The following is a 22,876-nucleotide window of genomic DNA, read 5'->3' as shown; positions in this document are numbered from 1 at the left end:
AATTCATGTTTTTCCTTTGTGTCCATTATTTATCTCATTTTCAAATTGCAACAGGCATGGGTAAGGTAACGTTACAGCTAGAAAGTATACATAATATCGACCAATTAGTGTTTTTAAACCATGGAAAGAGGTCAATATAACAGCAGGAGAACAATTATGTGACATAACGTTACATTTAGCTCAGGAAAGCCATTTAATGACCATAGCATGTTAATTGAATAGAAAAAATAGCAAGAGAGGAGATTTTGCTGATCACTATATCACATATTTATTATATTTTTTTTTACTTATGTCATTAAATAATTGTTATTATACGCGAATGTCCACGTCTTGTACTCGCCCAGGAAATCTATAAACCGTACGGCACCAGACAGGGGCAGTCGACCCGGGGTATTCACAATGTTTTCTCTTCAAAATTGAAATTTTACTGCCACCATTGAAACAATTTATAACGGAAACTGTTTACCCACTCGACATTATACAAGGGGTAACGCTGTAACGTTAGTGACAGTCGTAAATCGCGGGCTGTTTATTCCAGTGGACGCAAGTTGCAACTAAAACAATAGAAGGCAATGGCGCAACGCTACCCGGCAACAGCTCAGTAATGGCGCCCCGCTTACTTCCGGTAGTTTCGCCGGATTCGTCTATACTCCTGCTTTTGGCCAACTCACATTATTACTGTCTGACTGAAATACTTCTGATCAGATGTGGGCAACTATTGTCTGAAACTGTGTCTATTAATGCAGATTATCTGTCGTTCTCACTACTTTGAGAACAAATTAAGCATGGAGCAAGATTTGTTTTACCAACGTAAACCAACGTTACCAGCTAGAGCTTTGCTATGTATACGCTGTTACGGATACAGTTTCCACATGTTCACCGCAATATGTTCGAGAAGCACTCGGTAAATAATTTCATTTCATTTCTTCTTTATTGCCAGACTCAAGGTCCATTAGAACACCACACAACACTACAAACACTCCATAAAAATAAAATCACAACAACAAAAGAAAACAGAATTAAAAAAAGACCAGTGCTTCCACAGAGGTGACTGGTAACGCACAACACTTATACTAGGATTGCATAGCCATTATAGCCGTTGACCTGCCATTCTGAGAGCTATCCAGTCGATCGGTTCCCGAAGACTGCTCAGTTAGTAAGCTTTAAATACCCAGACCAGAACAAAAGGGTTGTACCAATAGCTTTCAGAGTTTGTTTTGGGTCAATTCCTACACCTGGTCTCGGGGGAGAGGGGAGATATCTTGAAAAGACATCACCCATGGAGAAGAACAGGATTCTCCTAAGTTCTCAATCTTTCTCCTATTTCCAATGACTGTAATGAAATTACAGACATGAAAAGGGAAAACCTTAGATTCACAAACAAAAGAACAAGCAACACCTATCACCCAAATCTTTATTCAGCCTTTGTTTTACCCTTTCTCGTGACCAAAGTGGTTGTGCCTGAGCTTGGGGGATTAAGCCGACCAATATATTTGTACATCAGATTTCTCAATAAAGCCTGGAAGGTGTTGACTCTTGCCTTACAGAACAAGTCACTGGCACTACACCACCTGGGTTTCTTAAGCAATATCCGCATACAATCATTATAGGCCACCTGAAGCTTATGTTCGGTGGCCTTTTTAAACTTCACCCACAGTGGGGCTGTGTAGAGTGGGCTTGAAAAAGCCTCATCTTAACAAAGTCAGAACACATATGGAATTTTCTTGCTAACATGTTGGCTTGAGCATAAAGCATACGACACTGCCTACACATGTCGTCATCATCAGACAATTGATCTGTGAGAAAGTGCCCCAGATATTTTTTTTTTTTTACAATTACTCAAGGCTTTGCCTGATAAATAAAACACTGTAAAATTGAGGTCTTTATCCCCTTTTGTTCTGCATATCATGACCATACTTTTCTTTGCATTATACTGCACATCATATTTGAGCCCATAATCAGAACAAATATTGAGCAACTGTTGAAATCCAACACTACTAGGAGAGACAATAGCCAGATCATCGGCATACATAAAATGATTTATTAGCGCGTTACCAATCATACAACCAGTTTTGCCGCCTCTTAGTTGTTCTGATAAATCATTCATATACAGGTTATACATATACCGTTACCAACCCTAAACGAAGCAGAGACTTTTATTACCCCATCTGACCTGTATACTCTGGTTAGCCAGGATTCTTATCATTCTGTCAGGCACGCCCCTTAATTTCAGTTTCAGAAACAGCTTCCGATGACTGACTCGGTCAAAAGCTTTAGGGGCATCTATAAAACCAATTAAAACTGAGGAGTTTTGCCTCCTATACACTCCAACTACTTCTTTTAAAGAGCATATTGCAGGTAAAAAATAAAAATTGAAACTTATAGATAACCTTGTATGAAAATACCATATGAAAAGTTAATGCAGGATTTAAAATGTTTTAAAACAACATAAGGGCACTAATTTAGAAGATAAAGTGAGCGTTTCTTGGACTGCTAGTAAAAACGGCTTTTTTTTCAACATCGCGTCATTTGACGTCATATCAGGGAGCCGCAGCCTCGGCTCAGTGAGAGCAGGCTGGTGTTCAGTGAGAGCGCTCATCAGTCAGTGTGCTATCGTTAGTTTTTGCATTTTAATTTATCATCGTCATGGTAAATTATTGTGTTTGTGGAGATTGCAAAAACTCCAGCCTGTCAGGACTTCAAGATCGAGTCCACAAGTTTCCATTACAATAAAAGTGACGGTGCTATATAGCCTATCTTTCGTTCCTGGTGCGGGTTGAGCAGGTGAAGAGACGGGATTTCTCTTCTGCATCGGCTCGGAAAACGCGGTCGTGTGTAGCGTTCACTTCAGATCAAATGATTAGCATCCCAGCAATATGATGGAGTTCAACATGGTATGCCGAAGCAAGAATATTGATCGTCGTATTACTACCAATATGGCATCAAATAGTGGTATATAGGTAACTTAGTCATGTCATGCCCTAAATAAAACTTGTAATTGAAAAACAAAATTGGTTGTTTAAATACTCAAATCTTTAATGTTCTGTTTATGTTATAACCTAGGTGAAAAATATCTATTAAAAATGTACCTGAGTATAGCCTATGCTTTTAGTATAGAAATATACTCAAGTAAAGTTTTTATACATTTAATAGTATATAAATCTACCCTAAACATACTAATGTCTGCTGGCCTGTTATAGGATCATAATAATCTGTACAATATTGTGAGCACAGTGTATATCGTTAGCGAACGTGTATAGCCTACTATAAGTACGTCTCTCACCTAAAAGGCACCTGTCATGTTCTCCACTGCTTCTCCTCACATCACAGCTCAATTTTTCTCTGACCATTCTGTCTGACATTATCCTGGCCTGTCCCTGATCTCTTTAGCATAGCAGGCTCATAACTTTATGGCTTGATCCGTCATACGAGTATTTCCTCAGCGTCCGAAATGTCATGCGATTCATTGTTTTCCTGTTGTGTGAATCGACGGCTCTCCCGCTCATTGCGTCACGCCCGCCACGCCCATTTTCAGACGCGGAAGTAAAATTCTCTCACAAAAACGACTGCAGAAGCTTCTGTAGCGTGTTTATACGTATATTTTAAAGAAAATCTAGTTCCTACATTGTTTTTCTATGCATTGACTCGTTGGGTCCTCTAACCTGCAATATGCCCTTTAAGGCATATATACACAAATCAGTACCATGTTTAGCTTTAAAGCCAATCTGGTTATCTGTGGTATCAATATACTCACTCAGACGATCTAATAAAATCCTCTCTAAAACTTTAACACATTAGTAAGTGCAATAGGCCTAATTCTCCATGCTTCCAACCTTACCAGCCTGGTCTTTAATGACAGGTACAAGAATAACAGCTAACATCGAGTCGGGTTACATTCCATGGGTCATAAAGCCATTAAAGCAAAAAGCAAGAAGGGCTGCAACCTTTGGAGTTGCATACTTAAAGGATTAGTTCACTTTTGAAAAAACTTTTGCTGATAATTTACTCACCCCCATGTCATCCAAGATGTCCATGTCTTTCTTTCCTCAGTCGAAAAGAAATTAAGGTTTTTGATGAAAACATTCCAGGATTTTTCTCCATATAATGGACTTCAATGGGAACCGGATGGTTCAAGGTCCAAAAGACAGTTAATAACAGTTTCAGATGCAGCTTCAAATGTCTTTAAACGACACCAGACGATGAATAAGGGTCTTATCATGCGAAACGATCGGTTATTTCAAAACTTATTCCAAAAATTTAACTTTTCTAAGGACGAATGCCAGCCTTGTAATATATTGTGAGGCGCGTTTGCAACGTCACGTAATACGTAATTACGTTCAAAAGGTCACGGGCGACGTAGCCGGAAGTACAGAATCAAAATCGTCCGACATCGTTGTTTTACCTTCTAATTCCTTTTTTGTAAACGGCGTTTGAGTTAGTTTTCACGTTCAACCTATGCGTTCAACTTGTAAACACTCTGACTCTGTACTTCTGGCTACGTCGCCCGTGACCTTTTGAACGTAATTACGTATTACGTGACGTTGCAAACGCGCCTCACAGAATGGAGCAAGGCTAGCATTTGTCCTCAGAAAAGTTAAATTTTTGGAATAAGCTTTGAAATAACCGATCGTTTCGCATGATAAGACCCTTATTCATCGTCTGGTGTCGTTTAAAGACATTTGAAGCTGCATCTGAAACTGTTATTAACACTATCTTGACCTGAACCATCCGGTTCCCATTGAAGTCCATTATATGGAGAAAAATCCTGGAATGTTTTCATCAAAAACCTAAATTTCTTTTCGACTGAGGAAAGAAAGACATGGACATCTTGGATGACATGGGGGTGAGTAAATTATCAGCAAAGGTTTTTTCAAAAGTGAACTACTCCTTTAAGATGTTCTGCCGTGATTTGATCTGAACCACATGCTCTATTATCAGATAACTGAGAAATTGCTTGATTGTAATTCCCAGTGTGTCTCTTTTGGCAATATTTCCCAGTTCACTATTGACGCTATATTGACACTTTTAAATAAAGCAAAGTAGTGTTGCCTCCACAACTCTGCTATATTATTAGCTCCAGAAACTCCCTCTATAGTGCATGGTAACAGATTATTAACCTTGTTTATAGCTCTTACTTCCTTCCAAAAGTCAGTGGTGTTATTACAAAGTAGTTTTTCAGCCAGAAAGCGAACTTGCTCGTATTTGCAACTATGACGTACTGCATATTTATACCTAGCATTAGTCATTTTTTTGAGGTTCAGTTCAGGCCCCTGTCTAGGTCTACCCACCAAAACCCAAGCTTTAAATGCCTCCTTGGCTTCTGCCCTATGTGCAGAAAAGAAATAAACACAAGTGGTATAATTGGTGGACACGTACTTGTTAAAGGACAAGTTCGGTATTTTACACTTAAAGCCCTGTTTTAAGATCTTTTCTGATGAAATAGAGTGGCTAAGATTGAAATTTGGACACATGCTGTTGGCCCGAGAATTTTCGCTTTGCATAGGTGCACAGGAACAATCCTTCATAAAACGCATCAAACTTTAGTTCACAAAGACGTGAAACTCACCGAGTGGCCTGGGCTGTTCACTGATATGCTCACACAAAAATCACTTTCCAACAGGTTTTATCGTAGTTTTGTAGCAAGTCAAGACTTAATAAAACCATATACAGTCCAAAACTTAATGAACCATGTACAGTCACAACACCCCCTTTTATAAATTACGAGAATGCATTCACCAAAAAATCATGGCAAAGAGGGTGGAAAAGGGAAAAAGAAACAATGAGCCAAGTGGAAGAAAACCACAAAGTGGGATTTGTACATGGGAGAAAATAACGGCTGCTGGTAATTCTGTTGGGTCGGAGGAAAAAAAGAAAGGGTTTGACGTCAAAATGGCGGTCACAACATACAAATGGGAAATAGTTGCTACTGAAGTAGACAAAAAACAGCAAAGTGAGATCAGCCATGACACTAGAGCTCCATTTCAAATGACTGCTGTCTTTTATAGATTTCCTCACCAATTATGCAAATGTCTAGCTTGAACTATGACATTACTAATTGAGTATTTGCATTACATTTGTATTTGAAGGAGACACGCGGCAGCACAGTTGTGCTTATATTTACACATTTTCCTATGTGTAAGTTGGTAGATGCTGTAAAACTGTTCTTACACACTCATTACACACATACATCTGTGTGTACGCCATGTTGATTGATGAAGCACCAGGACTTTTACCATTACTGGAGAAAACTGAGTGGGAGATTTATGTCATGTCATCTCTGGATGAAAGGGAGGATCCTGTAAAAACGACTATCTTTAGATAGATAAGTTCTATAAGAACATACCATTATTGGAGGCTTTCTTCTTTAGAAATCAACTGGCAAAAAAGTCAAATCTTATTATTTTTTTAAATTTTTTTTTAGTATTTTTGTCTTGTTTCCAGTCCAAACATCTAAAAATTCTTAAATCAAGATGCGTTTACACAGATAAGTAATGGCACAAAAATATACTAATAATCTTGTTTTCTGAAAAATAAAACAAGAAAAATAATCTTAATTCAAGTGGAAACAATTTTTGGGATAAATAATCCTGCCTCTCCCATAGCAAATATGCCTGGAATTGTTCCTCAGGGGATTTACACTACACTATCTAATGCAATGTAAAAACAGTATCAGAATTAATTCAGTAAGTCATGGCTGCTTTCGGGAAATGTCTGAACTTGTTGAAGCTCAACTTTTGTCCTTACTAGGAACCCTATCAAATAAATACTAAAGACAAAGGTTGTCTTTAGCAGTAGATTCCTTCCCTCTGAACGTACAATGTTTGCACTTTCTTTTTTCTGACAGTGCAGGAAACTTCAAAAAATGCCCCTATTTACATGCAAACACACTTCTGAGTGATCAGTTTGTGGAGAATGTTTGTGCAGTGATTGTGCTCTCTGTAGGGAGCTTAAAGGAGTAGTTCACATATAAAATAAAAAACTTTTGCTGATAATTTACTCACCCCCGTGTCATCCAAGACGTCCATGTCTTTATTTCTTCAGTTGAAAAGAAATGAAGGTTTTTGATGAAAACGTTCCAGGATTTTCTCCATATAATGGACTTCAATGGGAACCAAACGGTTCAAGGACGTTCGACGACACTAGAGGATGAATAAGGGTCCCTTCGACTCATGACTCGAAAAAAGATTTGTCCATTTTGATGAATGAGTTCGAACTGGAGAGTCACACAGAACAGAGCAAGGCGAGCATTTGAGCTTATAAAACTTAAACTTTGTTATTTATTTATTAAATGAGCGATCGTTTCGCTTGATAAGACCCTTATTCATCGTCTGGAATCGTTTAAAGCCCTTTGAACAGTTTGCACTGAAACTGTCTTTTGGACCGTGAACCGTTCCCATTGAAGTCCATTACAGGCAGAAAAATCCTGGAAATCCCTTAATTTCTTTTCGACTGAGGAAAGAAAGACATGGACGTCTTGGATGACGTGGGGGTGAGTAAATTATCAGCAAAAGTTTTTTCAAAAGTGAACTACTCCTTTTGACCGATTTGTATGTAATACATCTGTGCGCAACTTGTTAAATGTTTCTACTGGGGATTTGAGGCAGTATGGGTAAGTAGAGTGCAGTCGTTCTCCTCTAGCATTGGTTGAGTTAAAGGAGATATTAAAGCAGCAACAGAGCCAACCAGATCAGCTTACCTAAAATTGTGCATTATTTCAGGGGAAGCGTAATGGGTCAACTGGTTATTTGTCAGAATCCTGTCTCTTATGCCTTATGCTTTGGGTCCTAATCATTAGTTTGGAGTTTAACAGTGTTTGAGATGATGTTTTCCCGTGGCTCATCTGTTGGCCAGCAGACAAGACGAGTGACTGGGGATGCCGAATATGTGTTTCTATTGTTCAGCAGAATTATTCGTTTCGAAGCCATAATCCGAGCTTTTCCGAATAAGATATTCGGCTTCCGCCACATATTGGGTCAATATGGTGTAACAAGGGGTTTTCAGTGTACTTCCAGCAGCTGTAGGCCGTCGAGGCGTAGCCCAACAAAGTGCTCAAGAGGAGTGCTTTACAGCGATATATACTGTAACACACACAGATGGCTACACAGTAAAAATGAATATGCTTTATCTAATCAATAAAAGTGTGGCAACAGATTACATGCAATATTATTTATTAAATTGAACAAATTAGAATTGAGTAATGGTTAATCAAATTAACATTCTAATTAATTCTAATTTGTACAATTTAATTAATAATATTGCTTGTAATATGTCGCCACAATTTTATTGATTCGATAAAGCATATTATTTTTTTCAGTGTAGAGGGATTCTTGATTCTTTAATTCCTGTCCGCTCAATTACGTTAACTTCAATCCCGCGTGCTTTCCTCATCCTGTCTGACACGACTCGACCGCATCTGTTCGGAATTACGGAGGGAGTCCCAAAGTGTAATACTTAAAACTAGGGGGAAGTTTAACAAACAGAGGCCAAAGACTATAAAACATGGGAAAAAAATAGGACTCTGATTCAAATCATTCACTTGACTGAATTTTATTTTTATTTTTTCTCTGCAGGGAAGATTTTTAAGTCTGTGCCAGGAAAACTAATGAAAGAGGTAAGAATTTGTATTTTATATTCTGCGAATTTCCACTGTAAAGCACAATAAAATCAAAACAAAATCCTAGTCTTCGTTTGACATTTCTCCAGAAGTATGGTGTCCAGCTGGTCTTTTGTTTACGTGCACATCTGCCATAGTTGGATTGAGTCTTGCACAGGACATCTGAAACAACTTTTTTGGCGGACTTTGTACTTGGGTCATGTTATTGCCAAATAGTCATTAGTTACCTTTACATGGACGCTTTTTGTTTCAAACGCACGAAAATCAATGCGATTGATCCGAACGTAGTGATCCGAAGTGATCGGATGATGTGTGTGTTTTTATATCACACACTTCATTGTGTTCACATTGTGTTTTTATATTTTGACATGTGCTCACTGCACACATGTGCTGAGTTTCAAACCTTCCTCGTACCATTGCTACTTTTCTGTTTTAAAAAGCAGACTTAAAGGGATAGTTCACTTTGAAATTTATTTTTGATATGTTTTAGCTTACCTCAAGGGCATCCAAGATGTAGGTGTCTTTGTTTCCACAGTATTTTCAATTTTGATATTTTTAGGTCAAACCGTTCGTGTCTATCAGTCACATAATGGAGGTCTATGGTCACTAGGGTTGGGTATCGTTTGAATTTGAACGATTCCGATTCCTTGTTTCGATTCAGGTTCCTAAAGATTCTCGATTCCGATTCTTTTAAGAGGCAGGGTCAAAAAAGTTTAGCTAACCTTGCTAACCAACGGTCTTTCTGAAGGAAATAATCCTTTCTGAAGGAAATACTCCTTCTGTCACAAATACTCCTTTTGTCTCAAATTTTGCATTTTGCAGAGATTTCGTTATTTTAAGAAAAGTGAAGCCACACTTTGGACCGCCGACGTAAGCTACTCATGTTCGACTCGCGCGGTTATGCCAACACTTCCGGTAGACGCTTCTTCGTTGGTGTTGTTCAGCGGTTTCTTCTTCCGCTCGGCGGACTATGAATATCTAAACTAGGAATCGAAATTTTAACTTTTGAACGATTCTGGGAAAAACGAAAAGTTAGTCCCGGTTCCAATCGATACTCGATTCTCGATACCCAACCCTAATGGTCACCACCTCAAAAAGCATGCACAGAGAAGTCCAGACTAAACATGATTTAATGACTCGTAAATGTAAGTACACATTGATGGCCTAAGACACGAAACGAGCGGTTTTGTGAGAAAACAAACAGTAGTTATATCATTTTTACCTCATGTAACCACAGTCACGTCCAAGTACTCTGAGGTCGCGGGCACTTTGTGGGTGTGGTAACGAGGTAAAAACGATATAAATACTGTTGGTTTTCTCACACAAACCGCTCGTTTCGTGTCTTAGGCCATCAATGTGTACTTACATTTGCGAGTCATTAAATCATGTTTAATCTGGACTTCTCTGTGCTGCTCTTTGAGGTGGTGACCATAGACCTCCATTATATGACTGACAGACAACAACGGTTTGACCTAAAAATATCAAAATCGAAACTTCTGCGGACACAAAGACACCTACATCTTGGATACCCTTGAGGGAAGATAAAACATCAAAAAATAATTTCAAAGTGAACTCTCCCTTTAAATATTTATCTCTTGTGTGTCCTAATTATGAGACGACAAGCACATCAAGCTTTTTGCTGTGCTGCATATATTTATCCAGCAGTAAAATGCATCTTCCCGTGGCCAAAACAAGGCGTCTGCGGATGAGAGCCTGATGCAAGAACCTGTTGGACAAAATTGTCCTTCACCATTTCACAGACCATTAGTGGAAGCACTTTAGACAGTCATTTCAACAACAACAGCTCGTTCTGTGCGTCATACCTCATTACACCATGCATATCTACTGTACACCATTGCACACACACAGAACTTTTCAGTTTCAGTTTCCAAGTGTTTACAAGTCCTATCGAAAAGATTAAGAAGGTTTAAACCACCCAATCGTATTTGGCCGATTCATTCCGATTGAGATGGCTACATGTGACTCTTTTGATCCAACTACAACCGTATTATTAGGGTTCATGTAAACGAAATATGGCCTTTCTAAAATATTGCCAATAGTCAACTCAAAAATGCAATGCCAGTTAACTTCAACAATAACTAATCCCGATTCTTAAAGTGTAAATTCTTAAATTCGTTTTACGATTCCAGCTCATTACGATTCTGGATGGTAAACTCTAACTTCAGCCTCATGTCAGTGTCAAAAGCCTCCTCGGAAGTGTGCGCGCGCCAATGGTGCAGTTGACCAACTGGTTCGATGTTCATGTTTAGCTGGTGCTAATAACATTTGGCAAAAGTTCGTTTTCCAGGTGTTGCCATCCTGAAGTTCTTAATGTGGGGTGGTGAATGAGTGTTAAACTGACTGTTCTGGAAAGATGTCCAACTTGTCTTTGATGTTACAGTGATATGTGCACTTATCTGTTCTTACTTGCCTATGAAAGCTGTAAATAAGTGAAATATAAGGTAAAGGCTTAAGGTGAGGTTTACAGGTACAGTAGGTTCAAGGTTAGTTCCTAGTTGTTACCCAGTTATTACTCTAATTTCTTTATTACTTTATTAGGGCAGGACTGTCTTGTTTGACCTAATGAAAGTCTTGGGACGTTCCAGTAACCTGTTTGACAACAGTCATTATTTGTGTAATTCTGATTGGTGACGCAGAAATTATACACTTTACATAAATTTCTCTTTATTTTGATATTTAAAATGTCAGATCTACTAGTGCTCGTCTTAATGTGTTAGTTCGGTTACAAATGTGACTGGGAAACAATGAAGTAAATACAATTTCACACACATCTATCTTCTGATGAACTTTTTTTCACAAAATTTGACAAGCATAGAATGATTTCCATATGACTTCTCTCATCTTTTCTCATTTAATATCTGTTTTCGCTGATTTCTATAGAAAGGGCAAAACCTGGAGCCATTTATCCAGTCTTTCTTCAGTTCGTGTGAATCTCCTAAACCCAAACCCAGCAGGCCTGAGCTCACCATCCTCAGCCCCACTGCAGAAAATAATAAAAAGGTATGCTTGCTAAAACATTTAAAAAAAAAAAAGTATTTCCATAACCCCTTATGTATTATTAAGTATTGATTATGTGGATCGTTTTCTGGAAAATGTGTTATTTTTGAACAAAAAGTTTCTGTGGAACATTGTATTTTTAATGTCGTAAAAGACGCTGTATGAAGCAGGGTTATTGTTGTTTACTAAAGCTAAAATTAAAACTGTTCAATGAAATGAACCTGAAATAAAAGAAAATATAAATTTTAGTTGAAAATATAAATTGAAAATCCTTGGCAATACATTGAAATAAGTTTACGTTGAAACACTAAAATTATTAATGACAAAATAAATAAATCTACAACTACCTAACTAAAACTATAACTGAATTAAAAATAAATTAAACCCAAATAGCAATATTTTAAAAATAAACAAATAAAATGACTAAAGCACAAAAAACCCGAATTAACATGAAAACTAAAAATATACAAATTTTAAATACTATAATCAAACTATAAACTATAATAAAACTAAAATATATATTTTTAATTTCAATTTATATATACTCTCACCTAAAGGATTATTAGGAACACCTGCTCAATTTCTCATCAATGCAATTATCTAATCAACCAATCACATGGCAGTGTCTTCAATGCATTTAGGGGTGTGGTCCTGGTCAAGACAATCTCCTGAACTCCAAACTGAATGTCGGAATGGGAAAGAAAGGTGATTTATGCAATTTTGAGCGTGGCATGGTTGTTGGTGTCTGAGTATTTCACAATCTGCTCAGTTACTGGGATTTTCACACACAACCATTTCTAGGGTTTACAAAGAATGGTGTGAAAAGGGAAAAACATCCAGTATGCGGCAGTCCTGTGGGAGAAAATGCCTTGTTGATGCGAGAGGTCAGAGGAGAATGGGGCGACTGATTCAAGCTGATAGAAGAGCAACTTTGACTGAAATAACCACTCGTTACAACCGAGGTATGCAGCAAAGCATTTGTGAAGAAGACACAACACACACAACCTTGAGGCGGATGGGCTACAACAGCAGAAGACCCCACCGGGTACCACTCATCTCCACTACAAATAGGACAAAGAGGTGACAATTTGCAAGAGCTCACCAAATTTGGACAGTTGAAGACTGGAAAAATGTTGCCTGGTCTGATGAGTCTGGATTTCAGATGGTAGAGTCAGAATTTGGCGTAAACAGAATGAGAACATGGATCCATCATGCCTTGTTCCCACTGTGCAGGCTGGTGGTGGTGGTGTAATGGTGTGGGGGATGTTTTCTTGGCACACTTTAGACCTCTTAGAGCCAATTGGGCATCGTTTAAATGCCACGGCCTACCTGAGCATTGTTTCTGACCATGTCCATCCCTTTATGGCCACCATGTCCCCATCCTCTGATGGCTACTTCCAGCCGGATAATGCGCCATGTCATGTCGCAAAGCTCAAATCATTTCAAATTGGTTTCTTGAACATGACAATGAGTTGACTGTACTAAAATGGCCGCCACAGTCACCAGATCTCAACCCAATAGAGCATCTTTGGGATGTGGTGGAACGGGAGCTTCGTGTCCTGGATGTTCATCCCACAAATCTCCATCAACTGCAAGATGCTATCCTATCAATATGGGCCAACGTTTCTAAATAATGCTTTCAGCACCTTGTTGAATCAATGCCATGTAGAATTAAGGCAGTTCTGAAGGCGAAAGGGGGTCAAACTAATAAAAATACTTTTCTGGCTGCTTTATCACATTTAAAAATACATTTAAAACCATTGCAGCACATGTATACTATACACAAATTCTGAACAGCTGCTTAAAAGCCCAGTTTTTCATAATTATATGCCCTTTTAATAGACAATCAATCACTGGAGTTGTGGACCAAGTTTGAAAAGGCTTTTTTACAGCAAGTGTCAATTAAATCTTTATATTACTACAGTAAAATTCTTCATGCAATTTGAAATGGTTATTCTTAGTTTTTCATTTATAATATTTGTACTAGCGTTATAATTTGTAAGAACAAAATTTTTTCACTTTTAGATTTATTAATTATTACAAAATAGTGAAATATTACAAATTTGAAATATCTAAAGGTGAAGTTGAAATATTATTTGGGCTAAACCTTGTTTTGTATAGGTCACTGGTACACTTTCAGTGAAAGATTCACTATATAAACTGTATTCTTCAATAAACAAGGAATAGTCTTCTTGGACATCCATTTACTAATCCCAAATCATTTAAAATGTGTACATAAAGAAATCAAACTGTCATATTGTCTGTGTATCTTTAATATCATAAATACAATTTCTCCTCATGTCATTTTAGCTGTTCAATGAGGTGTACAAAAACAATGCTAATCTGCCTGAAGGCGTAGAGAGAAAGCACAACCAGAACTACTTCATGGAGCTGATGGAGGTGGATGGCTCATATGACTATATGATGTTCATAGGTGAGTGTATGTAATTCAAACAAACTTGAGTTTATTCATCCAAACGATAAAAAAGCTCTTATATTGTGTTAAACATTTGTATAGCAAATACAGAAGGTATACACATCCTTTGAGTAGTTTGACAACTAATGAAAATTGATTCACCTGTTTGATGTTACCATTATTATAATTCTTTTTAACAAAAACACAAAAGTAACAGTTCATTGTGTATTATTCATTCAGTGTATTAAAAGTAGTCCATATGACTTTCCCAAGTCTCCATGATAGCTTTGTGTGAATAACAGACTCAAGATGGCATTGGTTAATCACATGTGTAGACACTAAATGAGACGTGACACTTTTTAAAGGGGTCGTGACCTGAGAAATCAAGTTTGCCTCGATCTTTTGACATACACAAGGTCTTTGTAACATTAAAACAGCCTTCAAGTTTCATAGTTTAAAACGTCCTTCTCATTATAAACAAAGCATTTATTTAACCCTTGTGCTGCATTAGATTTTTAACACCGTTGAGTGCATTAAGGACCAAAAATGGCCACATATTAAACATTGCCTAAAATATTATATATTATTATTATTTTCCACTTTTACCAAGTTAAATCTTTTAACCAGCATCAGTCCTCATCATAACTACCAAAAATGTATTCAATTTCAGGATTTTAACCCTTTAATTACCAGTTTTGTTTGCGAAACCATCGATTTGTATAAGAGGAAAAAACACAAAAATTCAATTATTTTCAATAAACTAAATGCAAAGAGAAAACTTTAGATTTGGATGATCACAGTCCCACTTTGCAAAAAATCCCACTTAGCGCGTTAGAGACCAAAAATGGCCACCTATTAAACATTGCCTATTGCCTAAAATAAGGTGCATTTCCACCCATAGGGAATAAATATGTAGTGATGTCATCTGGTGGAATACACTATATAATGCAAATATAATGCTTTTGCTTCAAAATGAAAGGATGTTTGTGCAAAAATCATGTTTCATGTATTACTGACAGCCTCAGATTTAAACAACGTTTTAATGGGTTTCAATGGGCCATTTTTGGTCTTTATGGTGCTGAGTGTTACTATTTGATCTACACAGTGTGTGTTATACATATTTTGCAAAATGGGATCACATTTTTTACATGTATCCAAAAAGTCACAATTTTGCCAAATTTCATACCATTTGCATTAAAACAGCCAAAATGGTCAAAGAAATTAAACTGCAAAAGACCAAAAATGTCCCTAATGCAGCATAAGGGTTAATCAAGCTCCAAACACAGCTTGTTTGGATTTTGCGGGATCTGTGATGTCACATGGGAAAACACATTTGCATATGACTGCCTCCTGAGCAAGAAATCGGCGAATGGTGATGCATCATCACACTGTAGGCCCCGCCCACTGGCGTTCAGGCGCTTCACTGTTGATATTTGTCTACACTGGTGTCGTGTCAAAAGCAAATAGAAGCCATTATAATGACTGCCGCTGTCTACACTGATACAGTATACAGATGTGTGTTCAGTTTCTGACATACTCCACATGCTTGAATCTGTCGAGAACTTTCGCTTTGAGGCGTTGTTGTGAAGGGTTAGTTCACCCAAAAATTAAAATTCTGTCTGTATTTCCTCACCCTCATGTTGTTTCAAACCTCTATGTGTTTATTTGTTCTGCTGAACACAAAGGAAGATATTTGGAAGAAAGTTTTAATCAAACAGATCTCAGTCCCCATTGACTAGTCAATGGGGAATGAGATCTATTTGGAAGAAAGTTTTAATCAAACAGATCTCAGTCCCCATTGACTAGTCAATGGGGAATGAGATCTGTTTGATTAAAACATTCTTCCAAATATCTTCCTTTGTGTCCAGCAGAACAAATAAACACATAGAGGTTTGGAACAACATGAGAGTGAGTAAATACTGATAGAATTTTCATTTTTGGGTGAACTAACCCTTTAAACAGCTCGTCTCTTGTACAGACTCAGCATTAAAGGAGCCTTCCCTTAAAAATGGATCCTTTCAGAAAGAGGGTTGACAATATTTTTTTGCGTATCACTTTATTAACATTATAAGTGAACTTCAAGAAACATTAAAATAATAATAAAAAATCTATGTCATGTCACTTTAATTCTTTAAGCACTGAGGGACAAGTCAAAGTTATTTTATTTTTGTAATCACCAGTATTATGCAGTTGTTAATGGATAATTTCATTCTGCTGTTTTTTTTCACAGGTCGTGTGGTGTTTCGCATGCCTGATTGGCTGCATCACTTTCTGAGTGGATGTCGTATTCTCTTGAAGAGGACTCTAGAGGCGTTCGTAGAGCATTATTTACAGTCCAAATTAGACCAGCTCATGCAAGAGCATCGCCTCGTCTCCCTCATCACTCTGTTGCGAGGTTTGTATGCTTAAGTCCACCTTTATTTCTTCAAGTTGTAGAAGAAATATCTAAAACCTACAAAACAAATATCGCCTAAACGTGTCACGGACAACATTAAACCACAACCCGAACCGACCGACAGAGTGGCATTAGTTAGTTCCTTGAGGCACACCATCAATACCTGACCCATGCATTTCACTTAACTTTCAACATCCACTTTCTAACTTCCCTTTGCACTTCCCCTCGGGGGAATTACATAAAAGTAATATGAAAACATCTGTGTTTTCCTGAAGCTCAAATTGTAGAGCATGGCAAAATCATGGGCTTGATTCCCAGCAAACTGAACATTCATTACATATAATGATCAAAATTTACACCTTCAAAGTGTCATCGGATAAAAGCATCTGCCAAATGCATTTATGTCAATTCCCTAAGTGAAATACTGACATAGCAAATTACATCAAAAATATTTGCACTTTGCATGGATGCTCATGACCCCAAATGAGTAGAATATATAAAGGAAAAATATAAAGAAAAACATCATGGGAAATACCTTCAAATCAAAAGGGATCAAATTTGACTCTGACATCACAGCAGATTGTGCTTGTGTAAGTTATCACCAACAACTCAAGCATACATATAGGCCTTCAGGATGGCGCATAAAACAAAAGGTTATTAAAGGGTTAGTTCACCCAAAAATGAAAATTCTGTCAGTATTTACTCACCCTCATGTTGTTCCAACCCCGTAAGACCTTCGTTCATCTTCTGAACACAAATTAAGATATTTAAGATCGCTCCTGCATACAGTCCATAGGCTTCTTGAGGGACTGGCTCTTGCTGTCCTCGAAAAGTCATTAAAGACATCGTTAAAATAGTCCAAGTGACTACAGGGGCTCAATCTTAAGTTTATCAAACGACGAGAACACATTTGTGCGCAAAAAAACAACAAAAATAACGACTTTATTTCAACTATTCGTTTATTTCTCCCTCTGCGCGAGTCAGGTTACTAGTTTAATAGCGTAAGCTTCTGTTATTGTACGTCACACGCATCACACACACATGACCAGCGTCGGCCAATAGTGAGCCTACGTGTGACGCAGCTCTACGCAATCACACTACGTTAACTGACTTACAGGCTCATGGAGGAGGAAGTGAATAGTTGAAATAAAGTCGTTATTTTTGTTGTTTTTTTGCGCACAAAAGTGTTCTCGTTGCTTGATAAACTTAAGATTGAGCCCCTGTAGTCACTTGGACTATTTTAACGATGTCTTTAATGACTTTTCGGGGACAGCAAGAGCCAGTCCCTCAAGAAGCCTATGGACTGTATGCAGGAGCGATCTTAATATCTTAAATATCTTAATTTGTGTTGCGAAGATGAACGAAGGTCTTACGGGGTTGGAACAACATGAGGGTGAGTAAATACTGACAGAATTTTCATTTTTTGGTGAACTAACCCTTTAATAAATCAGTCATTTGTTATGACTTATCACAGTCAATTAAGTAGTAAGTCATTACACAACTTAGTGAGGTAAGGGCTAATCATTTGAAGTGGAAGGTAGTGCTGTCTCTACAAACAAACCACTGATAAGGTTAATCAAGTGTGTTTTATTGGGAATAAGGAATGTCCAGTGTTGGTGTACCTCCACAAGCAGTTAGACATTGTGCTGTACTGTGGATCATGGGTAGATTTGTGTGCTTCAACTGATCAATTTATCAATACTGCAGATGCCGTTTTCTGTGAGAGCACAGAGGAACGCTCTCCTGAGGAAAAGCAGAGACGAGCCAAGAAGACCTTTGAGGAGATGATGAAATACCTACCAGGTACCTCATAGTACCTCGCAGTTATCTTTTGTTTGTGACATGCCGTGTTTAAAAAAAAAAAAAAATTAAGAAAATTGAAAATTAAGCTTTTCCCCATTATGGTTGAATCACGGAAGCTACACCAGTTACTTTGCCAAGAGATCTCTATGTTTCTGCTGCTGCTTCATTATCATACTGTAAATAAGACAACATCTATATTGCAAACCCCTCCATGTTGCGGTTGTTGTTTTTCCACGTATCCATACCATCATAACGTCATTGCCATAGAAACCAATGTAGATGTTCCGGAAACGAAAGAGCGGCACGGGACACACAAATGGGATCTGAACAATTGAGACACAGTCCGTACAACAATCATTTTAGATCAGATTCCGATCGGATACATAAATAATCAGATTTGGTCTGACAGTGTAAAACGTAGCCTTAGTAGTGTGCTGTAACTCGGTGTTATGGTAAGGGGTGTGACATTTCTGTTACACGCTCGAAGCAACAACCAATCACAACACACTGATCCAACTGACCAATCAGAGCTAGGGATGGGTATCGTTAAGGTTTTATCGGTATTACTACTCTTACCGATACCGCTTATCGATCCGGTACTTTAACGGTATTCTTATCGGTTCTTTTTGGTGTTTTTTATTATTTATTTATTTATTTTAAGAATTAAGAACATAATTAAACTTTATATTTTGAAATGTAAAATAGAAAAAGCAAAACAAAGAAAAATATATTTTTGTTATGCAGCAGTGTGCAGGCTTTTTTTGTTTTATATACAAAAAGGACACATAAGAAAAAAACAAGTACAAACACAAGAATATAATTAATCAAAGATACAAATTATATACAAAGTGCTTTAATTTCAGGAAGGTCTACTAACATATCTTTTCAGGTAATTGTTTCTGTCTGAAAAGAAACCTAGTAATCAAATATAAAATAGCACTGTATAGTTTATCATAGATAGAATAATGCTTATTAAATCTAAAGTTACTCATTCAAAAGCTGTGAGTGATTTTCTTTGCCTTTTGTTGTTTGATTTGCATTAATGGCTGAATCGTCAGCAGGTTTAGGCTATTAGACTGCTGCCCCTTTAAGACCGAGTGCAGATCTAATGGGGACTGATGCACCATCATTTTCTCCCTATTATTTACGTCCGTTTAAGACATAATTGTGTTTAAGTGAATAAACTGTGTTTAAGTAAATCTCAGAGCTGGTCATTTTGACATTTTTATGTATATTTGATAGTTAAGGACGCACGAAGCCCAAGTATAGGCTACTTTTCTTGTCTCGTTGTAGTCCGTTTCGGAGCGCGCACCGCCTTGTGAACAGCGTCTCTTGCGCAGGTTTTGTGTTTTTATTAGCCATTTTCTTGATCTTGCAACAGTAGAAGACAGCATTTTGCAACAATCGCCGAATCGTGCTGATTCTGACGGTTACGTTTGGGTTTTAGGAAGAACTGACAGCGCTCCGCAGTGCTGTGAAGTAGGCTAAAGGAAGTTAAGCTGGACAGATCATGCGTCTCGTTTTACAACGGTTTTATCTCAAATATCTTCTTTTTATAATCTTTGGAAGCCGAAATACAAAATATATTAGAATAATATCTCACATCTAAAGTGTAACTACGCTGAATGTTTAGTTCTGTCCTCATTGTCACGAGTAAGGTCATGATTAAGCAAGGGCTGTCGTGTTGCGCGTGCTGTGGCTTTGCGTGAGAGATCGCTCTCTCTCTCTTCTCTCTCTCTCTTCTGAACTGCGAATTGCAAATTTGCATCACAGACAAATGGTTTAATTAAAATGTTGTTTATATATAGAAATGGCTGGCGATATAAACATGTTCAAGATAACGTCTTTATAGGAATAATAAATAGTAGCCCAACTTGCGTGTATTTACTTAATTTCTCCAGTACCGACAGCAGAACCGATAACGTCCGAGCTTATCGATACAGTGGTCTTTCAAAATTCAGTACCGGGGCCCGTTAAATACCGGGTTTCGGTACTTATCCCTAATCAGAGCACATTGTGCTTTTCAGAAGGAGGGGCTACGAAGAGCTAAACAGGGTTGTGTTTCCCGTACAACAATGTAACTCACTGATTAGTACGATGCGTCGTTGGACACCAACTAGTCACATTTGAGTCTTTTTTGCACATTTTAAATTTCTTAGATTCAAATGTGTGTATATATATATATATATATATAATGTATATATTTAAATAAAAAGAAAGAAATGAATGTTAGCTTGCTATTGTGCCCAGAGCACAATCTCTTTAAGGCCATACCATTTAAAAGAAACTATGCTTCTAAGCTCGAGTTGTACTTCCAACCATGTAAGTTTGCGATGCTGTTTGCAAATGTTCATTGGACTTATAGTTTCGGAAAATGGCAAATCGTTCAACTATAGCCACCGAATTTAGTTAACCGAAAAGTTAAATTTTTGTATATATATATAACTCCAGAATAAAAATTGAAATGTGTTTGAAATGAAAAAATGAAAAATTGAAATGTGAGGCTACAGAATGGGAGGTGGAAAAAATTTGTTTTTTTAATCACTAAACTACTGTCATAAAAAGTTAAATTTTTGTATACATAACTCCAGAATAAAAATTGAAATGTGTTTGGACTGCTGTGTGGAGTCAACCAATCAAAATGCGGCATGAACTCAACCAATCAGTGCCCAAGTCCCACCCCCAAAGGTTCCTGAACTTTCCTGAACAGGGACTCTCTTTTTTTTCTTTTTTTTTTTTTTTTTTTTTTTAACCCATAAGAGCCCGATGTGACGTGGGTGTCACAAACACTGGTGATCATCTGAAAAGGTTTTTTTAAAGCATTATTCCTCAATTTCAACCCAGGAAGTCCCTAAGGAACATTTAAGGAACACCCAAGCTGTGTCTGAAATCGCTCCCTATCCACTATATAGTGCACTATATCGGGTGTCGGCCATTTTGTAGTGGTGTCCGAATTCTGAGTGAACGACATCATTCCCTACATTCATTCACTACTTTTACCCACAATCCTCTCTGAATTCGAGTGTACATTCGATGTACACTTGCTGAAGCCCTATTTCCCACAATCCAATGCGGAGAGAACTGAGCGCGCATGAAAGCGCGAGCAAGTTTAAACCAGAGATTACATTACATCCAGTTGAGGATTTGAAAAATATCCGTAAATCGTCGTTAAGAAGCATATTCATTTGAATATAATAACGGTCGCCGGAGGGCGCTCGACGACACGTCATCTGTGAACGTAAGAGTTACAATTTCAGTCGATGAAACTACAAAGCTGGCATGGAGGTATATAATTACAAAATAAAGTCATTATGATTAACTTATTGTTGTTAATATTATTTTATAAAGTAGGTAATGTAAGATAAAAGGAGTTTTATCAGTACGCGTGACGAAGCCTTTACTGCGACAGCTCCAACTCTCCGACGCACAGTGTAAACGTCAGCGTCCCAATTCACTCACTTCATCTCGTTCACTCCTTGCAGATATAGTGCACTCAAATGCCATACACTATATAGGGATTAGTGAATGAGTGAACGAGTGAGCGGTTTCAGACACAGCACCAGGTTCAGTCATGTGACAATGTGTGCATTTTTGTTGCCATGGTAACATTTCCAAAATGGTGGCCTGTTTGGTGTGCACATGTTGCAGTGTCAGCAATTTTTATAAACACTTGTTTTTGTTATTAAAGGTATGTTTCAACCCATGCAACAATTCTAATGTTTTAATAACATATCCTTGATTACACTTGACCTGATTTTAAAACATGTCTTGTACAAATTGATATAAAACAAGTTTTGTAAATGTTGTTGTGACATATGTGTCACATCGGGCTTTTAACAGTAAAACAGTAGGTGGAATTTTGATGTGACGTATGCGTCACATTAAGAAAAATGGTAATGACCTACTCAAATAATTTAGCTGATTCAATTATTTTTGTGTTATATATATTCTGCTGCTCAATTAAAAACATATTTAAACGTATGTAAACCAAAAAAAGTCAAATTAAAATTATAACATTGCTAAAGGGTAACTAACCCCATGATCATAGCCTGACTCCACCCACTGGCAATATTTGAAAAATGCTGGAATAGTGGGCGGAGGCCAGCGGGGGGTTTGGGGGTTGGGGCGTGCACCTTAAACACATATCTCTGTAGGCTGGGGTGTGGTTAGCTCGTGCCTGCTTACGTCACATCACAACTTCCAATAGGAAAATACAACTGCAGTAGCCACCGTTCAACCTGAAGAGGGCAGCACTCAGATATTTTTACACCATATATTGTAGAATTAAAACACTTTATACCCAAATGTCCAAAAAATTCAATGAACAGCAAAAATAAAGCCCAGTCTTACAGATCATTTACTAAAAAAAGTTGGTTTAGGGTTTACCCTTTAATATAATGTATTTTAAAAAATATTTTGCATACACTTGTAACTAAAACAGGTATGCAACATATGGTATAAAACACCATTTTATTTTTATTCAGTTTGAACATTTTCGAGTTTTGAAAAAATAATCAAAAAATGTGTTTCTTGGTAAACCGTATACCTGAAAAGGTAGAATTTTGCAATGTTATTGCACTACATGCATGTTCAACATGTTGACCTCCAGTGTGAGGTAGTTATTTATTTT

The 22,876-nt window shown here is 37.4% G+C and overlaps 1 protein-coding gene across 4 annotated transcripts in view; it reads left to right on the top strand.

Annotated features, from left to right (window-relative positions):
- The window catches only part of snx14 (sorting nexin 14), a 112,965-nt gene that overhangs the window by 86,550 nt on the left and 3,539 nt on the right, over nt 1-22,876 (top strand). For all 4 annotated transcript variants that reach the window (XM_089118349.1, XM_089118346.1, XM_089118345.1 and 1 more), the window contains 5 exons: nt 8,571-8,611; nt 11,516-11,635; nt 13,943-14,066; nt 16,279-16,443; nt 18,151-18,246. In XM_089118349.1, the coding sequence (XP_088974475.1) occupies nt 8,571-8,611; nt 11,516-11,635; nt 13,943-14,066; nt 16,279-16,443; nt 18,151-18,246 (546 nt within the window). The remainder of the gene's footprint in view (nt 1-8,570; nt 8,612-11,515; nt 11,636-13,942; nt 14,067-16,278; nt 16,444-18,150; nt 18,247-22,876) is intronic.

This window comes from Pimephales promelas, chromosome 13, assembly GCF_988280905.1.
Source record: "Pimephales promelas chromosome 13, fPimPro1.hap1.1, whole genome shotgun sequence".
Taxonomy (NCBI): Eukaryota; Metazoa; Chordata; class Actinopteri; order Cypriniformes; family Leuciscidae; genus Pimephales; species Pimephales promelas.
The sequence above is the reverse complement of the archived record's forward strand: the minus strand, read 5'-3'. Positions and strand labels throughout refer to the sequence as shown.